The 16,362-nt window shown below is 45.6% G+C and overlaps 1 protein-coding gene across 2 annotated transcripts in view; it reads right to left on the bottom strand.

Annotated features, from left to right (window-relative positions):
* Positions 1-6,137: 6,137 nt before the first annotated feature.
* Pinx1 (PIN2 (TERF1) interacting telomerase inhibitor 1) overlaps positions 6,138-16,362 on the bottom strand; it is a 73,793-nt gene continuing 63,568 nt past the window's right edge. Inside the window, exon 7 of one of the 2 annotated variants that reach the window (XM_076852258.2) lies at positions 6,138-6,917. In XM_076852258.2, coding sequence (XP_076708373.2) covers positions 6,375-6,917 — 543 coding nt within the window. In that variant the 3' untranslated portion in view covers positions 6,138-6,374. The remainder of the gene's footprint in view (positions 6,918-16,362) is intronic. The other variant, XM_076852259.2, reaches the window with a different exon arrangement.

Here is a 16,362-nt window from a genome sequence, read left to right as displayed (position 1 = left end):
AGAACTGGGGGGGCTTGGCTGAGATGTTTATGAGGTAGGATGTGAGAATATGGAGACATTAGATTATATGACTAGTGAGAGGGTGATCATAAGAAGCTGGCTGTTAGTAGGAGAAACAAGAGAGAGGCCATCCCATGCAAGACTCCCTGTCACCTCAGCAACAGTGTAACTGTTAGCATCCCTAGTAGAGATACCTCTGGGGCAGCCAGGCCCACAGGGATCTTGGTGACATATTACCAGGTCCTTATTATTGTCCCTTGATAGAAACGGCAATATCCCAGTTTCGTGGCGGCAGCCTGCATGTACCCTGATGTTGGTCTGTGGAGCCAGGCTTTGGTGAATAAGGAACCCCTACGTGGGCTGCCTCTCCATGTGGGCAGGGGCTGAGCCTCTCTCCAGATCACCAGGCCACTGGGGTGGGCCTGCCTCTGGGTCGCGGGGAGCTCTTGTCATGATTTTAATCATTTAAGATTTATTAATAATTATCATGTGACCTGAAATGTGGTCTTTCTTGGAGAATGTTCCATGTGAATCTGAGAACAATGCTCATTCTGCTATTGTTGGTTGAATGATCTGTACATGTCTGTTAGGAGCACTTTGTCTAGAGTGTTGTTCAAGTTGTTTCCTTATCAATCTTCTGATCTAGTTGTTTCATCCATTATTAAAACTGGGGCACAGAAATCTACTGTCTACAGAGCTGTCGACTTTTTCCTAATACTCAGTGTTTGGGGGCTCTGACATTTGGTACATATATTATTGTTGTGTCTTCTTGGTGAACTGACCTTTTGTTATTCTCTGTCTCCTGTAAGTTTTTCACATAGGTCTATTCCATTGGATATTATTATCACCCCCTACTCTTTTTCTACTATCTGCATCATGGAATATCTTTTTCTAGCCCTTGACTTTCAACTTGTGTGCCCAGATCTAAACCGTCTCTTGCAGATAGCATAGAACTGGATTTTTTCTTTTAAAATCCATTTTGCCATTTTGTCTTTGAATTTACTCCATTTATAAGCATTACTGATAAAGAACACTTACTTCTGCCACTTTGTCATTTGTTTTCTGTATGTCCCTCGTTTTTTCATTACTGGTTTCTTTTGTGTGTAGTTGACTTTTTGTAGGGACACGTACTGATTATCTTCCCACTTCCTTTTGTGTATCCTACGGATATTTTCTTTGTAGTTATCCAAGGGAGATTAAATATAATATCCTAAAGCCAAGAAAATCAATCTTAAATTGTCACCTACTGGACTTTAATCATACAAAACAATTCCTTCAGCCCACATTGTTTTTGGTGTCATAACTCACATCTGTATGTACGACATCTCCATAAACATAGATTTATATTTATTTTAATGAATTTCTCTTTTAAATTCTGCTGAAAATTAAAAGCGGAGTTACAAACCAAAATTAAAACAACACTCCTTTACACTGTCCATGAACTTACCTTTAAAAGAGAACTTCATATTACCGGTTGAAGTGATCGCACCTCAGGGTGGATTTGAGGGATCTGGGCTCCTCCAGTCTCTCCTGGCTCTATTGACTTCATTTGTTCAGCTCAGAGGGGCAGTGCTTTGCCTCAGCACAGCAGGGTTTTGCAATCTCTCCAGGCTAAATTGCAACAACTTGCTTGACTTGGGGCTGCCCAGGAGTCCCAGGCAAGGGCAGGATCCTGAAGCCTGTCACCTGAGAAGTCTGAGTCAAAGTAAGCAAGCCCCAGCCCTGCCCCAGGGCCTGCTCACAGGTTACCACCTCTCGTGGCCAGCCCTAAACCTTCCTGGGACTCTGCTGCCTTCAGGATGACCTGGCCACACCTTCCTGTGGCACATCCTGAGCTTGTCAGTCCTGAGAGTCATTGGCACATGGAAGGAGACTTGGGAGCCCTGGCAATGGCTCTGCAGCACCCAGGATGGCACTCCAGGCCATCCTTACCTGAGAGGACAATGGAGGCCTCCTGTGTTTGGTTTCTCAGCTTCATGTCAGGACTTTTTTTTTTTGCTTTCTTATAAAGACTTCTCTTGGAGAAGTTTTAGCTTTACAGCAAAAACTAGGAAGGCACAGAAATTCCCCGCATACTGCCTGCTCCCACAATACCTATCTGGATGAAGGTAGAAGGTGCTCACAAAAGCGCCCTGCTGTAGAGCTCACAACTCACTTCTCCAAGATCTGGTGGCTGAGTGGGCCTTTTAACAAATGTTTTAATACCTGTTTTTGTCCCACCTAGATTCAAGGGGGAATCCCTGGCAGTGGGTGGAGTAAGGCCACTTCCCCACTCCTTCCACGCCCGACCCCTGGGAGGAACACTCTCTTAGACTGATCCCCACTCAGGCAAAAGCCATTCCTCTTGCAGAATGTGTGGTGGAATGCACACGGCACATTCTGCCCATTCGTACCAGTCAGGGATGCTGCTGATATGGGTGATTTTAGTGGAAAGTGCTTCTCAGGTTGAAGTCAAATCAAGAGTTAGCAAAGAATTTCTCCCAGCTCACAGCACAGATTGATGCCAAGGGAGAGGAGGGAGGTCCTGGGTAAGTCATGCTGAGGCTATTTCGGGTGGTTCATTCTAAATGACGTGAATTATAGGACTTGGATATGGTTAAATTCTGCAAAGGGTGAATCACTCTACCTTGGATTAGCCTATAACCCAAAGTTGACACTCAGTGAAATTTTTTTTTTTTTTTTTTTTTAGAAGAAACAACCAGTTTCAGTATGCATGTAGCTTTCTCAAAGGAAATCCAATATAGGAAATACAGAAAACTTCAGATTTAATTACAAGATCCTTCCCTCAGCTAAAGAATTCAGTTCAGTCTTCCTGAAAGTTCATTACTAATGCTTACACAAAAATTCAACTGAGGGAGGAAACAGCTGCCAGCCCTCTGCACTGGCCGACACCACTGCAGTGGCCTAGAATCTTTGTCCCCACCCACCCACCTACAAATGCTGTACCTCTCTCTCTGGCTTTCCCCACTCTCACTGGTTCCATGAGGCTTTGTGTGCGTTCTTTGAGTTTACTAGGTATTACCTAAACAGAATGTGTATGTTTATGCAAGGGGTTTAGTCACCCTCTTTATTACGACTTGGTACTAATTTGCTCATTAATAATTGAGCACCATAAAATCACACACCAGAGCACCCGATCTGACCTCCGCTCCACACGCCAGCACAACAGGCTCCAAATTGCAGTGGCTGCAGAAGCCATGAGATAACAGGGTGGCGGGTAGTGAGGAGGTTCTTACTCAAATCTAAATACAGCCACTACATGCTGATCCAAGGGCTGAGATCACTCAGAGAAAACTGTGCTGTAACTCTTCTGTGATGCTGTTTCTTTAGAAAAAACAGGTCTCAGCCTGCTTCTGCCACTCAGGGAGCAGAGGAGGAGGGGAGAAATAGGGGAATGGCCTGTGCTAGGAAACAAATGCTCACTTGGGTCTTATCTTCCCAGGGCATCAATACTTCCTACAAACCAGAAGAGGTTCTTTCTTTCACAGACTAGCAAACAGGTTTTAAGAAGCTGACTTGCCTGATTTCCCACCAACCACCTGACCACCTTAGGAAGGAGAATCCACTGAGAATTTCTAATGTATACAGCATCCAAAACCATTTTCCACCACATTTGAATAATACCTGTAACACACATGAAGGACACAGCAACAGGAAAACTTGCCTAGGTGGGAGCAACTGACATGGCAAGAGCAAGGCCAAGAGCACAGAGGTGGAGGCTGCAAGCAGAGGGGACAGGGTCAGGGTCTAGGGTCTAAGGATCAGCACAAATCTAGTTAAAGAAATTGTAAGAGGTGCTTCTGTAAAGGGGATGAAAATAATGGTTGCCCACGGGGTTGTCTGGATTAAATGAGTTGACTTACTCAAGTGTCTGGAGTAAGGCCAGGCATGGACAACCTCATCTAATAATTATAATCTATTAAAACAAATAGCAAAGGAAAGAAGTTTGCTGCAAGACAACATGGAAGAACCTTTTTTCCTGGGAACCTACTTTTCCTCTTAAGAGTGAAGGATGCCAAGGAAAGCATTGAAGAATATAAAAATAGGTGAAATTTTTACCTAGAGAGATGTTTCAAGGTAAAAAACAGGGTTTATATGCTGACAATTTTTAAAAAGTACTGAGGCTAAGAAATGCAATTCTCAGGGTGTTTATTTCATTGGTCTAATTCCCACTTAGATCCAGAAAACTAAGTGGCTTGAAAGACACATGGAAGAAACAAAGGTGGGGATTTCTAGGGAACACTGTCTCTGCACATCAAATGGTCACACTGTCCACTCCTTGCTAAGCATGGGCTCATCCTCTGGACACCATCGATTGTTAAGTCATCCAGGAATACTTTCTGCACCTGTTAAGATAATAACAACCTATTTACATCCCCTCTGCAGAGCCACATTCGAGGAAGTGACCTTGACTGTTTGGACTTCCTGACCCCAAAAAACAGGGCCTATGCTCCAGCTCCTCCCAGCCCCTGCTGACAGGTGGACCAAGTGCCCCCCACCTGCCTCCTACATACTCCCACACACAATTCCCAGGTTGTATTCTCATTTGTATTGATGAAATTAACACAAGGCAAAATAAATCATTCCTGTGTATTTGTCAGAACAGTGTCTTTGGGTCCCCAATACCTCCAGTCTCTCCTGGATCTACAGTTTCATGTACAAGAAGGGACAAAGGACAAGCAATTTGTAACTTGTGAAGGAAAGTGGGACTTGGCTGGCCTGGGAGACTCGATCAAACACGAGTCCTCATACTGAGTCCTTAGGAATCTGCTCCATGTGGCGAGGCAGGGGTGTCTTTTTAACGGTAGGCGCTATATGGTGTTCTTAGAGACCACACCCAAACACTCTCCATGCATTTTGTCTATTTCAGGGAAATGCTTCCTATGTAACATTTGACCTTGAGAGTTAAAGTCAAGGGCAAAAGGTCAGAAGAGGATGAGTGTTGGTTCTGCCACCAGCAGTGATCTATAGATCAAGTGGAGAAGAAAGTGAGCCCAGACCTCCCTGCCATACCCCATCAGAAGCAGGGCCAGTGGCACAAGACTGCCCCAGCAGGACAGGAAGCAGGGCATGGGAAGGGACCAGGATAACCTGGAACCAAAAACAAGAAAGCTAGTATGGCAATATGTAAAAACGTGGATGTGTAACCAATGTGACTCTGCAATCTGTATACAGGGTAAAAATGGGAGTTCATAACCCACTTGAATCAAATGTATGAAATATGTCAAGAGCTTTGTAATGTTTTGAACAACCAATTTAAAAAAAACCAAAAAAAAACAAAACAAAACAAAACAAAAAACCAAGAAAGCAAGAAACAAGAGCTCATGAGGGTGAGGAGGAAGAGATGAGTGAGACTAGCAGGGGAGGACCCGGCTGCGGGGACAGGGCTACACTACACAGCCCACACCTGCGTTTGTTCTGCGAGCCTGCATAGGCAGGGATGGGCCGGGCACAGGAGTGCAGGCCAGCCCGTGGCAGGAGGAGGTGCAGACATCGCGGGGCATCACTACCTGGTTTAAGCAGGGCTGACAGTGTCTGAATACGTACATAATGTTTACACTTTGAAGAACTTCCATTTGGCCGTCCCAGCCTGGAGATGCTGAAGGGACATCAATTTCATGGTCCTCGCTTCTCAGTTCTCTGAATCTCATGAGGACCTCCTGATCACTACACACGGAGCGGAGCCCACCATGGGTGATTTGTGCTCAAGGAGACTGAGACAGACTCACGTCTGACTCTGCACTCGGTGGAGGAACTGCCAGAGGCCTCTAATGAAAGCTGAAAATCAACTGTCTCCAGAGTCAGTCTGTGGGTGAAAGACCACAGCACACACGGCTGCCACTGCTCACAAGAGAGGAACCAAAGCACAACACAACAAAACCCTCTCGCTCGGGAATGCAGTCATGTAATTCCTCCTTGGCAGAAATGTATGGCTGGCTACAGAACAGAAGGAGCTATCTGACTCTAAAACTCTGCTCTTAATCCCTTAATTAGACCAGGTCCTTCAGAAGGAGCACTGTCGTGGTTGCTGGAGGAAATCAGAGCAAATGCAGATAGGACACTGATGTGCACACACATGCACTCATACACAACTGTGTGTGTGTGTATGAATACACACAAACACTCATGTGAAGGGCTCAGAGTTTAAAAAGACATTTATTTGTTTATATAAAGAGCCATGATCTGGAATGCTAAAACTGGTCTCCAGGGACAATGACTTGGGGAAATGTGGCGAGAGGGCGAGACTCGGCAATCCATGGGCACGTTGAAGGATGTGCCCGAGCTGCGTGGGGCTCACAGCTCTGACTCCAGGCCAAAGAGTTTGCCCGGCAGCACAACAGCGGAGTGGTCGGAAGGCCCGGGCTGGCGGGAGTTCACCTGGAAGCTGCCGCCGCCTCCTCCTCCACCTCCTTCTTTTTCTTCTTCTTCTTTTTCCTTTTTTTCACCGTGGGACCTTCGATGTCCAGTGTGGCATCTGCAGCCACCTCTGCTGGCCTCTGTGGCTTGTCCTTTGCTCTCCTCTTTTTGGGCTTTAGGGTACAATCCTGGCCACCAGGAGGTTGCACACAGCCCTCAGTAGGGACCTCTGAGTGCTCATCCCCACAGGGCCCTCTGGGCTGCCTCTCGGCTGGCCCTCTCTTCTTGGCCACACAGCCCTGGCTCTCGTCCTTTTTAGACCGCTTGGCCTTGGGCTGGGAGTAATTTTCGTCATGGTTGTCTGCCGCCTCTCTGTTTTTCTTCTTTCTGCTTTTCCGTTCCACCTGGGTCTCTGAGAGGCCAGGCTGGGGAGCTGGGAGCCGTGGCTTACTCTGGAGCTGGGCCATCCGGAGGGCAAAGTACTCCTGGATGGTGAAGGCGCTGGTGGTCGTCGTGGAGGGCTCGCTCCCGTCTGCAGTGGAGGGGCTGGCACCGTCCTGCTGGGGAAGAGTTAAGAGGTGGTTAAGCTCAGCTGTTCACTCTGCGCAGCAGCCAGAACCCCGCATGGAGCCAGCACACCTGCACCTGGGGGTGAGGCTGAGCAGGCTGCCATCCCCGTGCTGCCTGGCTGGACAGTGGAGCACAGTGCACGGTGGCCACACTAAGGGCAGGAGCTAGAACAGACACCCTAACATAGGAAGCCAGCTGCACGCTGCTTGGGAGAACCTGTGAGCACACACTTCCCCAGCAACCATGCCATACATGGTGACTCAGTCCCCAGTCTCCCATAAAAACTAGGGAAACTGCAATGCTGGAGCTCTGAGTCTTTGTTTGGTGTGGATTTTGGCTCCATCCTGGAATACACAGATCCATGCATGCTGATGTAGCGATCTAGCTGTGCCATGTGCAGATTAACCCCCCAGTGAGGACAGGAGCCAATCTCAACCTGGACCTGGCTTGTTGGGAGCACCTTTTTTCTCCAACCAAATAGAGAATGGCCATGTGGCAGCTGCTCCCGGGGAGACGGCACATTATTGAAGCTGCTTGTGTCATCCTCCTCCCCGAAGGAGCAGGTCAGCCTGGGGATCCCCTTCCCTTGGTGGGGATGGGGGGAAGGGAGACACCCCGTCCCTCTCTGCCACTCATGGCTGTGGTTGCCTTGCTTTTAAACTCGAGGAACTACTCACTCGTAAGCAGCAGCTGAGATGAGGTGAGGTGAGGTTTGCCTTTTAATTTTAAATAAATCCATTTAGCAGGAAAGCTTGAGAAAGGAGACAAAATGCCTAGAACAAGAATTTGGGATAAACAATGAACTCCACACCATGTGGCTTGTGGCTGGCTGGCTGCTGGTGGTGGACATGAATGTGTGAAAAAGGTCACTTTCTTCAAGTTGAAGACTTCAAGGAATATGCTTTAAGAAAAGCCAACATCTAGAAAAATTCTGCCCCACAGACACAATTAAAATAATCAAGTCACTAAACTATAACCTTAAAGTCAGGCTCTCCCACTGACCTGGCCCCTTCCTACGTACTCATTTAGTCTTAGCAAAAGAGGCTGCTGAGCTACCCTTGCATGCTGGGGCCTGGGGAGGAGTTTCTGAATAAAGGAAGTAATTTCTAATTGTCCTGTTTGACACTCCAGCAGAATCAATATTATGTCAAGGGAAACTGGGGCTCAAGTGGCCACTGCCCCAAAAAGTCCTTACCAAGGGGTACCTTTATTCTCATCACTACTTTTCAAATCAACAGTAACCTCATTTTGTATTGCCTCTGAGCTAAAAAATTAAAATCATGTATTCAGTTTTAAAATTTCAAAAACAAAATGTAGAACAGTGGGATAAATACCAAAATTTTGGGAAGAAGTTCAATGATCTATCAGCATTCAATTTTTCCTAGAAACACAGTAATTTTGAGAGTAAAAAAGTAGCTGCTCCAGGAGACAAAATGAGGTCACCTGGCCTTTCCATTCCTACAGTGCTGACTAGGTGCTGAAGTTCTGCGTGGCAGCATGGGGCACCTTCTCCAGGCTCTCAGTGCTGCCCCATCACGCTGATGGACAAGAAGGACCTCGCTGCCCATGTAAGTGCACCCTTCATGACCATCCGGAGCATGGGTGCTGGGAGTGCGTCCACCCAGGCAGCAGAGGTCTCAGGATGGTTGCTCTGCCACATCAGACCCTCGTCTCCTCATCCTGCCTAGCCATCACTGCCTCCTTAATCCCTGCTTTTAATAGTTTAGTTGGGGGAGCTGACTATTAGTAACAATCACACCAAGAACATTTTTGAGTCAACTGCTGAATTCAGAGGCTCTTTGTAATCCCAGAAGATAGGTTTATTCCTAAGCAGCTCTTTTGGTGACAGAGCTCAGGAGCCCCAGGCCACTCACATCAAGCTTAGCAGGTCACAAGACAAGCTACCGTGGTGCCAGCACACAAGTCTTACTTGTCCCTATGTGTAGACAAAAAACCTGCTGGGGAGTGCTGGTCAGTGATGAGTCGCACCTGCTCCTCCACAGGAGCAGTGCCCAGGACTCACCTACTCACCTGAAGCGGGAAACCCAATTTCCCTAGACTTTATACACTACAGTGAACGGGGACTGAGAAAAGCATCAGTTACTTTTTGAGTATTCTGAAATAGACAATTGGCAGCTTCACAAATGTCCAGTAAACACACAACACATCCTCAAAAAACAGTCTACTATTTTAACATGACTTTCACAATTTTGTCAAAGAATGTTCCAGTTTGCTAATGGTGTTCTAAAAACTAGTAAAATACACTTACAAAACATGAAAACCTCTGGTTCCATATAAAAGACCACCAAGGGAGATGCATCTCACCAATCACCTTGCCAAACATTGACTTCAGCTAAGGGATCCAGGAAATATCTTTTTAAAAATCCCAATTCCTGCTGTCAATTAATCAAAGTCCTTAGACAAATCCCATAACCTCTTTGGGCCTCAAATACTTCAGTAAGGATCAAAATAAGGTTAAATTAGTGACTTCTGAGGTCCCTTGGGCGATCTTGTGGAGCACAGCAGGGACGGCCTGGAGAGGCAGCACAGGCAGGCAGCAGAGACAGCTCGGTCACAGAGACCCCACCTGGGACGCAGGCCACGAAGAAGAGCAGGAACAACTGATGGCTGCACTGACACCTGAACAAATGTGTTCACCACCAGAAAGGGAGTGCTGGTCCACACACCACACCCAGTACTAGTGTTCCCGAGAGCTCAGAGAGCCAGATGCTGCTCAGTACCAAATCCCATGTAAGAATGCATTTGAAAGAACTGACGCGAAGTAGAAGCTTCATTTAAAATATGAATTTATTTTAAACCTAAGTCCCAAGTCACAGACCCCTGACCATTTAAAGCCAGAAGACCCTCATGGGACTTCAAGCTGAGTCATGTGAGCAAACTGCACTGAAGTGACCATCCCCAGGAGCACTGAAGAAGGCAGCCAGGCACTTAGTCATGTGGCTCTTGAACAGCTCACAGCCACCCGGGAGAGGCACTCTCTCCACCTTATAGGGGAGGAAGCAGGATTCAAGGCACATCATTTGCAGGTCTCACGGCCAGGGAGTGACAGGAGGGGGACTAGCCAGCCACCGGGCTGCCATGTGCAGTGTGCCTGCTCCTCCCCCACCCTACCCTGACTTCTAGCCCACATTGTCACCTTTCCTCCCTTCAGAAGCCATCCCAACACTGAAACACATGACCCAGGGACCAGAGTCCATGCCCAGATGAGAGGAACAGAGGCTAAGAAAAAAGTCAACAGAGACACCACTTTTGAAGGAGACCAAAAACAACAACAACAACAACAAAAAACAAACCTTCTCTGTTTGTAATTCATAAAAATAAAGCAACTATGCGAGACGGTGTCTCTAAATAAAATACAAAATAGGGCTGGGGGTGTGGCTCAGTGGTCAAGTGTCCCTCAGTTCAATCCCTGGTACCAAAAAAAAAAAAAAAAAAGAGAGTCATAATTTGTCAAATTAGCATGTAAATCTATCTGACAAAGTCTGTTTTAAATCAGGAAGCAAAACCCAAGTCCTGCCTTCTACCTGCAGCAAGAATATCTCTTGAGCAGATGCTGAGCAACTACCATTTGGGAACTCCCAATGCAGGGGGCTGGCTATTGTGGTCCATTCCAATACTAGCTCTCTCTGACTCCGTGTCCTCATTGGAAATAGGCAGATTCAAGTGGTTCATGGGTATATAGTGTGAGCCAAGTTGAGAGCAGAAGAATCAGAATGCCTGAGCTTGTCTCTGGCAACCTGGGCTTGATAACGACAAAATGAAAGCAAGCGGATGGAAGCAAGGGAAAAATGCCCTGCAGAGTGGGACCACTGAGAGTGAACGTCACACCCTCTGAGGTCCATGGAGGATATCGGAACCATGGATGCCAACTTTTCTCCAAAATCTACAGAATTATGAGTTTGTTCTTTGCTTCTTTTAAGTGCTCTATATGGAGGCATAGAAGCTAGAAGCGCTGTCCATAAAGGCTCCTCTGGGCGTTGGAGAACTCTGCTCTTGTGACATTCAGACAGGTATGCTGAGATGGATCGCCAGTAAATGTCCAAATGGAGGGGATTCTTCTTATTCTCAGAAAAATGCTGTCAGTCTCTTCTGGGGCAAGGAAAGGAACCAATTTGCAGTGAGGTGTTTGGAGCAGACGCACCACATGTGTAAAGTCAGACTGTTCACGACAGATACACCTGTCCAGGGACAGGATTTCAGAGGCAAAGCCTTTCAACGCACGGGCCTTCCTCGGATGTTACTACTGATCTGAAGTGGCACGATGATTCAAGCTTTCTGATTTGCACATTGAGACCCAGAGGTCACCGCACAGTCATCCTTTCAATGAACTTTTCTCATTGAAAGAAAAGAGTAGACACCCAGAGCTCAAGGGTACTGGGTTTAGCAACTGGGTCATTCGCTCTGCTAGCTACTGCCTGTGATGAGCACACGCCTGCTTCCACTGCAGCCTGTCATCACCATGTGCTGGATTAGTCTGTGAAAAGTTAAGAAAGCTCGGCAAGGGAGTAATCTGAAAAAATGTTCCGTACATCTTCTAGCAGAACAGTTCTGACAAATTACATCTGCAAGGTACAGCACAGGCACATCCATTTCAGGCAGATAAATCCAAATCCAGGCATGAGGTGACCTTGTGGCTCACCAGGATGAAGGTAATGCTGAGACCACTGAGCACCCAGTGTGTGCTCTACACCCTCTCTAACTGATGGGGCAGCTGTACTGACTTAACCACTCACTGTGCTGGCCTAAATTTTCTTTTAGGTTCCTCGTTTGAACTTCTTGAAGTTAAGTGTAAGACTATTTCCTTCAACAAGTTGGAGCCCTTGTGGAACCATCTCTCATTACTTCCTATGACTGGCAGTTAGTTGCTTCCATCTTCTGTTTTCACATAATTTGCTTTGCAAGCACCTTCCAAAGGAAATAAGTTTCATGAGCTGGGACCATTTATATTTCATTTATATTCTATTTCACTCTCTAATGGTGAGATTTAAGGAAAGCACCAAACATCAAACCTGACTGGATCAGGGCTGGAAGAGCTCCTGCCACCACCCACTGAACCATATGCTTTGTATTTGTCATCAGGGATCTGTCTGCACGTTAGGCAGGGCCAATGTCAGGAAGGGGTGGGGAGGGTAGGAAGCAAAGAGGAATCAGCAATTTGTAGTACCGTCTTCCGAATCAGAGAAAACCATTTACTTCTAATTGGATGCAAAATGCTTCTCTCACTCTGCAAGGAATGCACGCATTCCAGTTGGTGTGTCTGTGGCTTACTCCCTGTGGCCCTTAGCCACACACAGGAACTGGGCCAAATATCCCTGTCTCCCTCTGGTCAATTATTCTACAAGTTACCATGGTCACCCTCCTGGGAACAAGCTAACCAGGAAACAGTAGGTGGTATAGGAACTGTCACCCTCCTGTGGGGCGGGCTGAGTACAGCCATTTCTTGCCAGACTGGAGAGCAAGAGAGCTCTCGAGCAGATGGTGCAGAAGGTGGCAGTGCACCTGGAGACGGCCAGCAGTGGGGAGGAAGCTCCATGGAAGCCCAGACAGCAATCTGTGAAGGGCACCTACTTTGTGACTTGGTCTGACAACATGAGCTCCGGCTGTGGGGAGTCATCACAGAAGGTCGGCCGCCGAAAGGCAAGCAAGCAACAGGTCAAAGCTGTTGGTGGAAAGCAGGGATTGTGCCCTGCATGACCACTTCTTTTCCTGCTCTCCGTGTCACCTTCCTGGTTTCATGTATTTCCTTCCTGGTTTCTAAATCAGTGAAAACAGTGTTTTACTGAAAGAGAGCTCCTTTTGTACTCCAGGTGTGAAAGCATGTACTCTTATCAAGACACCCATCACTCACATTTGGAATTAGGTTAAAAATACCAAGTCTTGGTAATAACTACCTCAGGGAATCTGCCTGGGAGACATAATCACTTTTAGTATTAGCAAGTGCACAGAGCCTGAACAAATAAATAAACCCCCAACACTGAAGAGCAGTTTTGATTTAAAGCCATATTAAAGTCAAACTCTAACAACAGAATGAGAACTATGCCCCAGCTGAACTGGGGAATGCAGGGAGGACTGCGTGTGCCCCCACATGTGCACAGGTACAGAAGCACAGCACAGGCGGTCAGGAAGGCTCTCCCTAGAACACAGATTGACAAACTATGGCTATGGGCTTTTCACTGTATACCCCAAGAGCTAAGAATCAGAGTTATTTTTACATTTCTAAATAGTTCCGGGAGGGATCAAAAGAATATTTCATGACATGTGAAAATAATATAAATTTCAAGTTACCAGGGTCCATAAAATTTTGAATTTCATCAGTAAAAAAAATTGTGAAAATACGTTTTCTAATACAAGTACACATAACAGGTACTAAGTAAATATTTGCTAAATAAATACATGTATTATAAAATTAAACAAATTTGTTCTACAACCAGTTGGCTGAATAGCCACCACACTGAAAAAAAAATTCCAAATCATTTTAAAACACAGTCATTTATACACACCCAAAAGGATGTGTATAAAAGAACTGGCTCCCTAATATACTGAATCCATTTTTTCATAATCAAGTTAATGATATTTCTGTGACTACTTGTATACAATGGGAAATAGGCAAGTTTATTATAAAATATGATCTGCTTTTGTGAGAACTGTTCAGCTGGCTTTGAATAGTGATGCTGCCAATTCAGATATGTCAAAAAGAAGCTGTAAAGTGCTTCCTTTAAGTGAAAAGGTAAAGGTTCTTAATAAGGAAGGAAAACAAATTAGATGCTGAGGTTACAAAGATCTATAGTAAAAATAAATCTTGTATTGATGAATTGTGCAGAAGGAAAAAGAAATTCATGCTAGTTTACAGCACCTGAAACCGCAAGACACAGTATGCGATAAGTACTTAGGTTAGGAAAGGGTTCAGGCATCCCCTGGGGGTCCTGAGACATTCATGCCCCTGACAGGGGACTACAGAGCCACAGGGAACAGAAGGGCTTCAGGCCTGGACCAAGTCCTCCATCTGCGCCTCCCTCCGGCAGTGACAGAACGCCTCCTTGCTGAATTATGCCTCTCAACAGCAGAGAGGCTGCTGACTGTGCTGGTTTTCAAGAAGCAAGGGACAGGAGTCAAGGAGAGTGTCACACATGAAGTGATCTGACCCCAATAGATGATCTCCTTTTAATAACTGGAATCAGAACTCTGCTAGGAATTCAGACTCCAAGAAAAAAACTGGACATATCTCAGGGAAGAGAATGGGGAACTAGGAAGCAGAGTATCTTGCTTGTCGCTGGCCTTTGGGAGAGAAATCAACATATTCCTCACAGGAATGCCAATGTTAACAAAGCTCATCATTTATTTCTTCTTTTTCTTTCCCTATTTGCTAGTCAGCTGCTCTGATGACCACTCATTAAGAAAAGCCAACACAGACGTGTTTTACCGGGACGGTTCTGCGTGGCAACCCCCTCTCAAGGCAATGGCCTCAAAACACTGCCTCCCCGAGATCCCAGGCCTGGAAAGCTGCCGCCACTCACTGGATGACATCTCACCAGGCCCTGGCCATCAGAAGACAAATGAGGTCCTCCAGAGCTAGAGAAGATCAATGTCACACAGGCACAACCTCACGGATGGAGTCTAAAAATACTCCAAATCGACTATTTTGTGATTCTAGGTCAGCTGGTTCTCTCCACCAGCTCTCCAGAGGCGGACAAACAGCTGCAGGAGGGCCCTCCTCCATCTCACCACAGAAGGCTCAGCAGCTTAATAGATTCTGGATTCTTTAGAGAGCAAGATCATTTAGATCACAGGAAAAAAAAAATGTATGTTTATGGAATAATCTGTCAAAATTATTTTTAAGAAAAAGGCAAATTAATTTAGACTAATATAGTTGACAAGAAAAACAGGTCCCCCCTCTCATTTTTAAAAATTTTCCTTTTTTTCCCTCTCTCAATTCTTATATATTACATGAGGCTATTATTTCTACAGACTCTGTAACTTACAAGAAATCAATGTAACAAGTAAAAATATTTAAAAAATAGTTTTAGAAGTAAATTTGGTAGAGGAGTTTATTCTTAAAAGGCATTAAAGTTAGTAAGAGTAAATTAATTCTGAATTCAATGAGTTGAGTTCAATGAGTCATGTTTAAATAGTACAAAAATAATATACCATTTCATGTTAAATGTCCTCATCACAACCAAAAATACACTGGAACAATTCATTTTAAAATAAACAACAACAAAACCAACTATAAAACACTTCTATTAAAGAAAAACCCTAATCCATTAAATCAAGATTACAGTTCAAAGGAGATCAAGAAAAACAAAGTTACTGCTATTAAATATACAATCCCGGAATTACTGCTTCTCTTGATTTTACACAGCTATGATTTTTAAAATTTTATAAGCAGGAAAGACATTAAAACTTGAAAAAGAACAGGAAATACTATCCCCCAACCTGCTCAGAATCCAAAAAGATTACTTAAAGCCATGAGTGGTCTTTTGAATGTGACAAAGTGTGTCTGCCTTCCCTAAAGGGCCAGCCCTTTTGGAATACAGTGTCCTAATCAGAGTCCTCAAACCATGAGGCGGGCAGGGCTAATAGATTTTTTTTTTAACCTGCCTTTTTACATCTCCAATCCACCATAGGCCAAGACTTTTGTAAAATACAAGGGGAAAAAAATCAGAACGATTGGGAAAATAAACCTTTCCAAACACAAAACACAAATTCCAATTTATAAAAACGACTATCAGACACCTCCAAAAGCTCTTAAATGCTTACTCTTAACTTCTGCCCTCACCCTGTCCTGGACTGGTCTACACACCTGCTCTGAGCGAATGCTGCTCTTCACTAGGAAGGCAAGCAGGTGCGCATGTCCACCTGGCCGTCAAAAGACCCAACCACGGCTAACAGAACGTGTGACCGTGGACAAGTCCCTGGTCTCCCTGGGCCTCAGAAAGAACCACTAGCCAGCCATGGACGCACAGCTACTCATACTGTGTCAAAGGCAGATTGAGTGCCACGTGCCCTTCTTCAGAAGAAACCTTACACAGAAGTCTACCCGCACAACGCACTGGGAGCTCTGATGTGGCCAGGCTGGTGGGATCCAGGGCTCATGTCCTAGCACGCCGACTTCCCCAGACCCCTTGTGAAGGCTCCTGAGGGTCTGGAACTGGATGGAACACAACACAGCTGTACTTTTTTTTTCTTTTGATTTTGGTGGGGCTGGGGATTGGACATAGGGGCAACTCGACACTGAGCTACATCTCGGTGAAATCTTTTATTTTGAGACAGGATCTTGCTACGACACTAAGGCTGGCCTTGAACTTGTGGTCCTCCTACCTCAGCCTCCCAATTGCTGGGATTCCAGGAGCCCACCACCACACCTGGCACAACAGCTATACTTTTTAAGGTCTGCTGCAATTCTGCCCTTTGTGA

Source organism: Callospermophilus lateralis, chromosome 4, assembly GCF_048772815.1.
Source record: "Callospermophilus lateralis isolate mCalLat2 chromosome 4, mCalLat2.hap1, whole genome shotgun sequence".
Lineage (NCBI taxonomy): Eukaryota > Metazoa > Chordata > Mammalia > Rodentia > Sciuridae > Callospermophilus > Callospermophilus lateralis.
The sequence above is the reverse complement of the archived record's forward strand: the minus strand, read 5'-3'. Positions and strand labels throughout refer to the sequence as shown.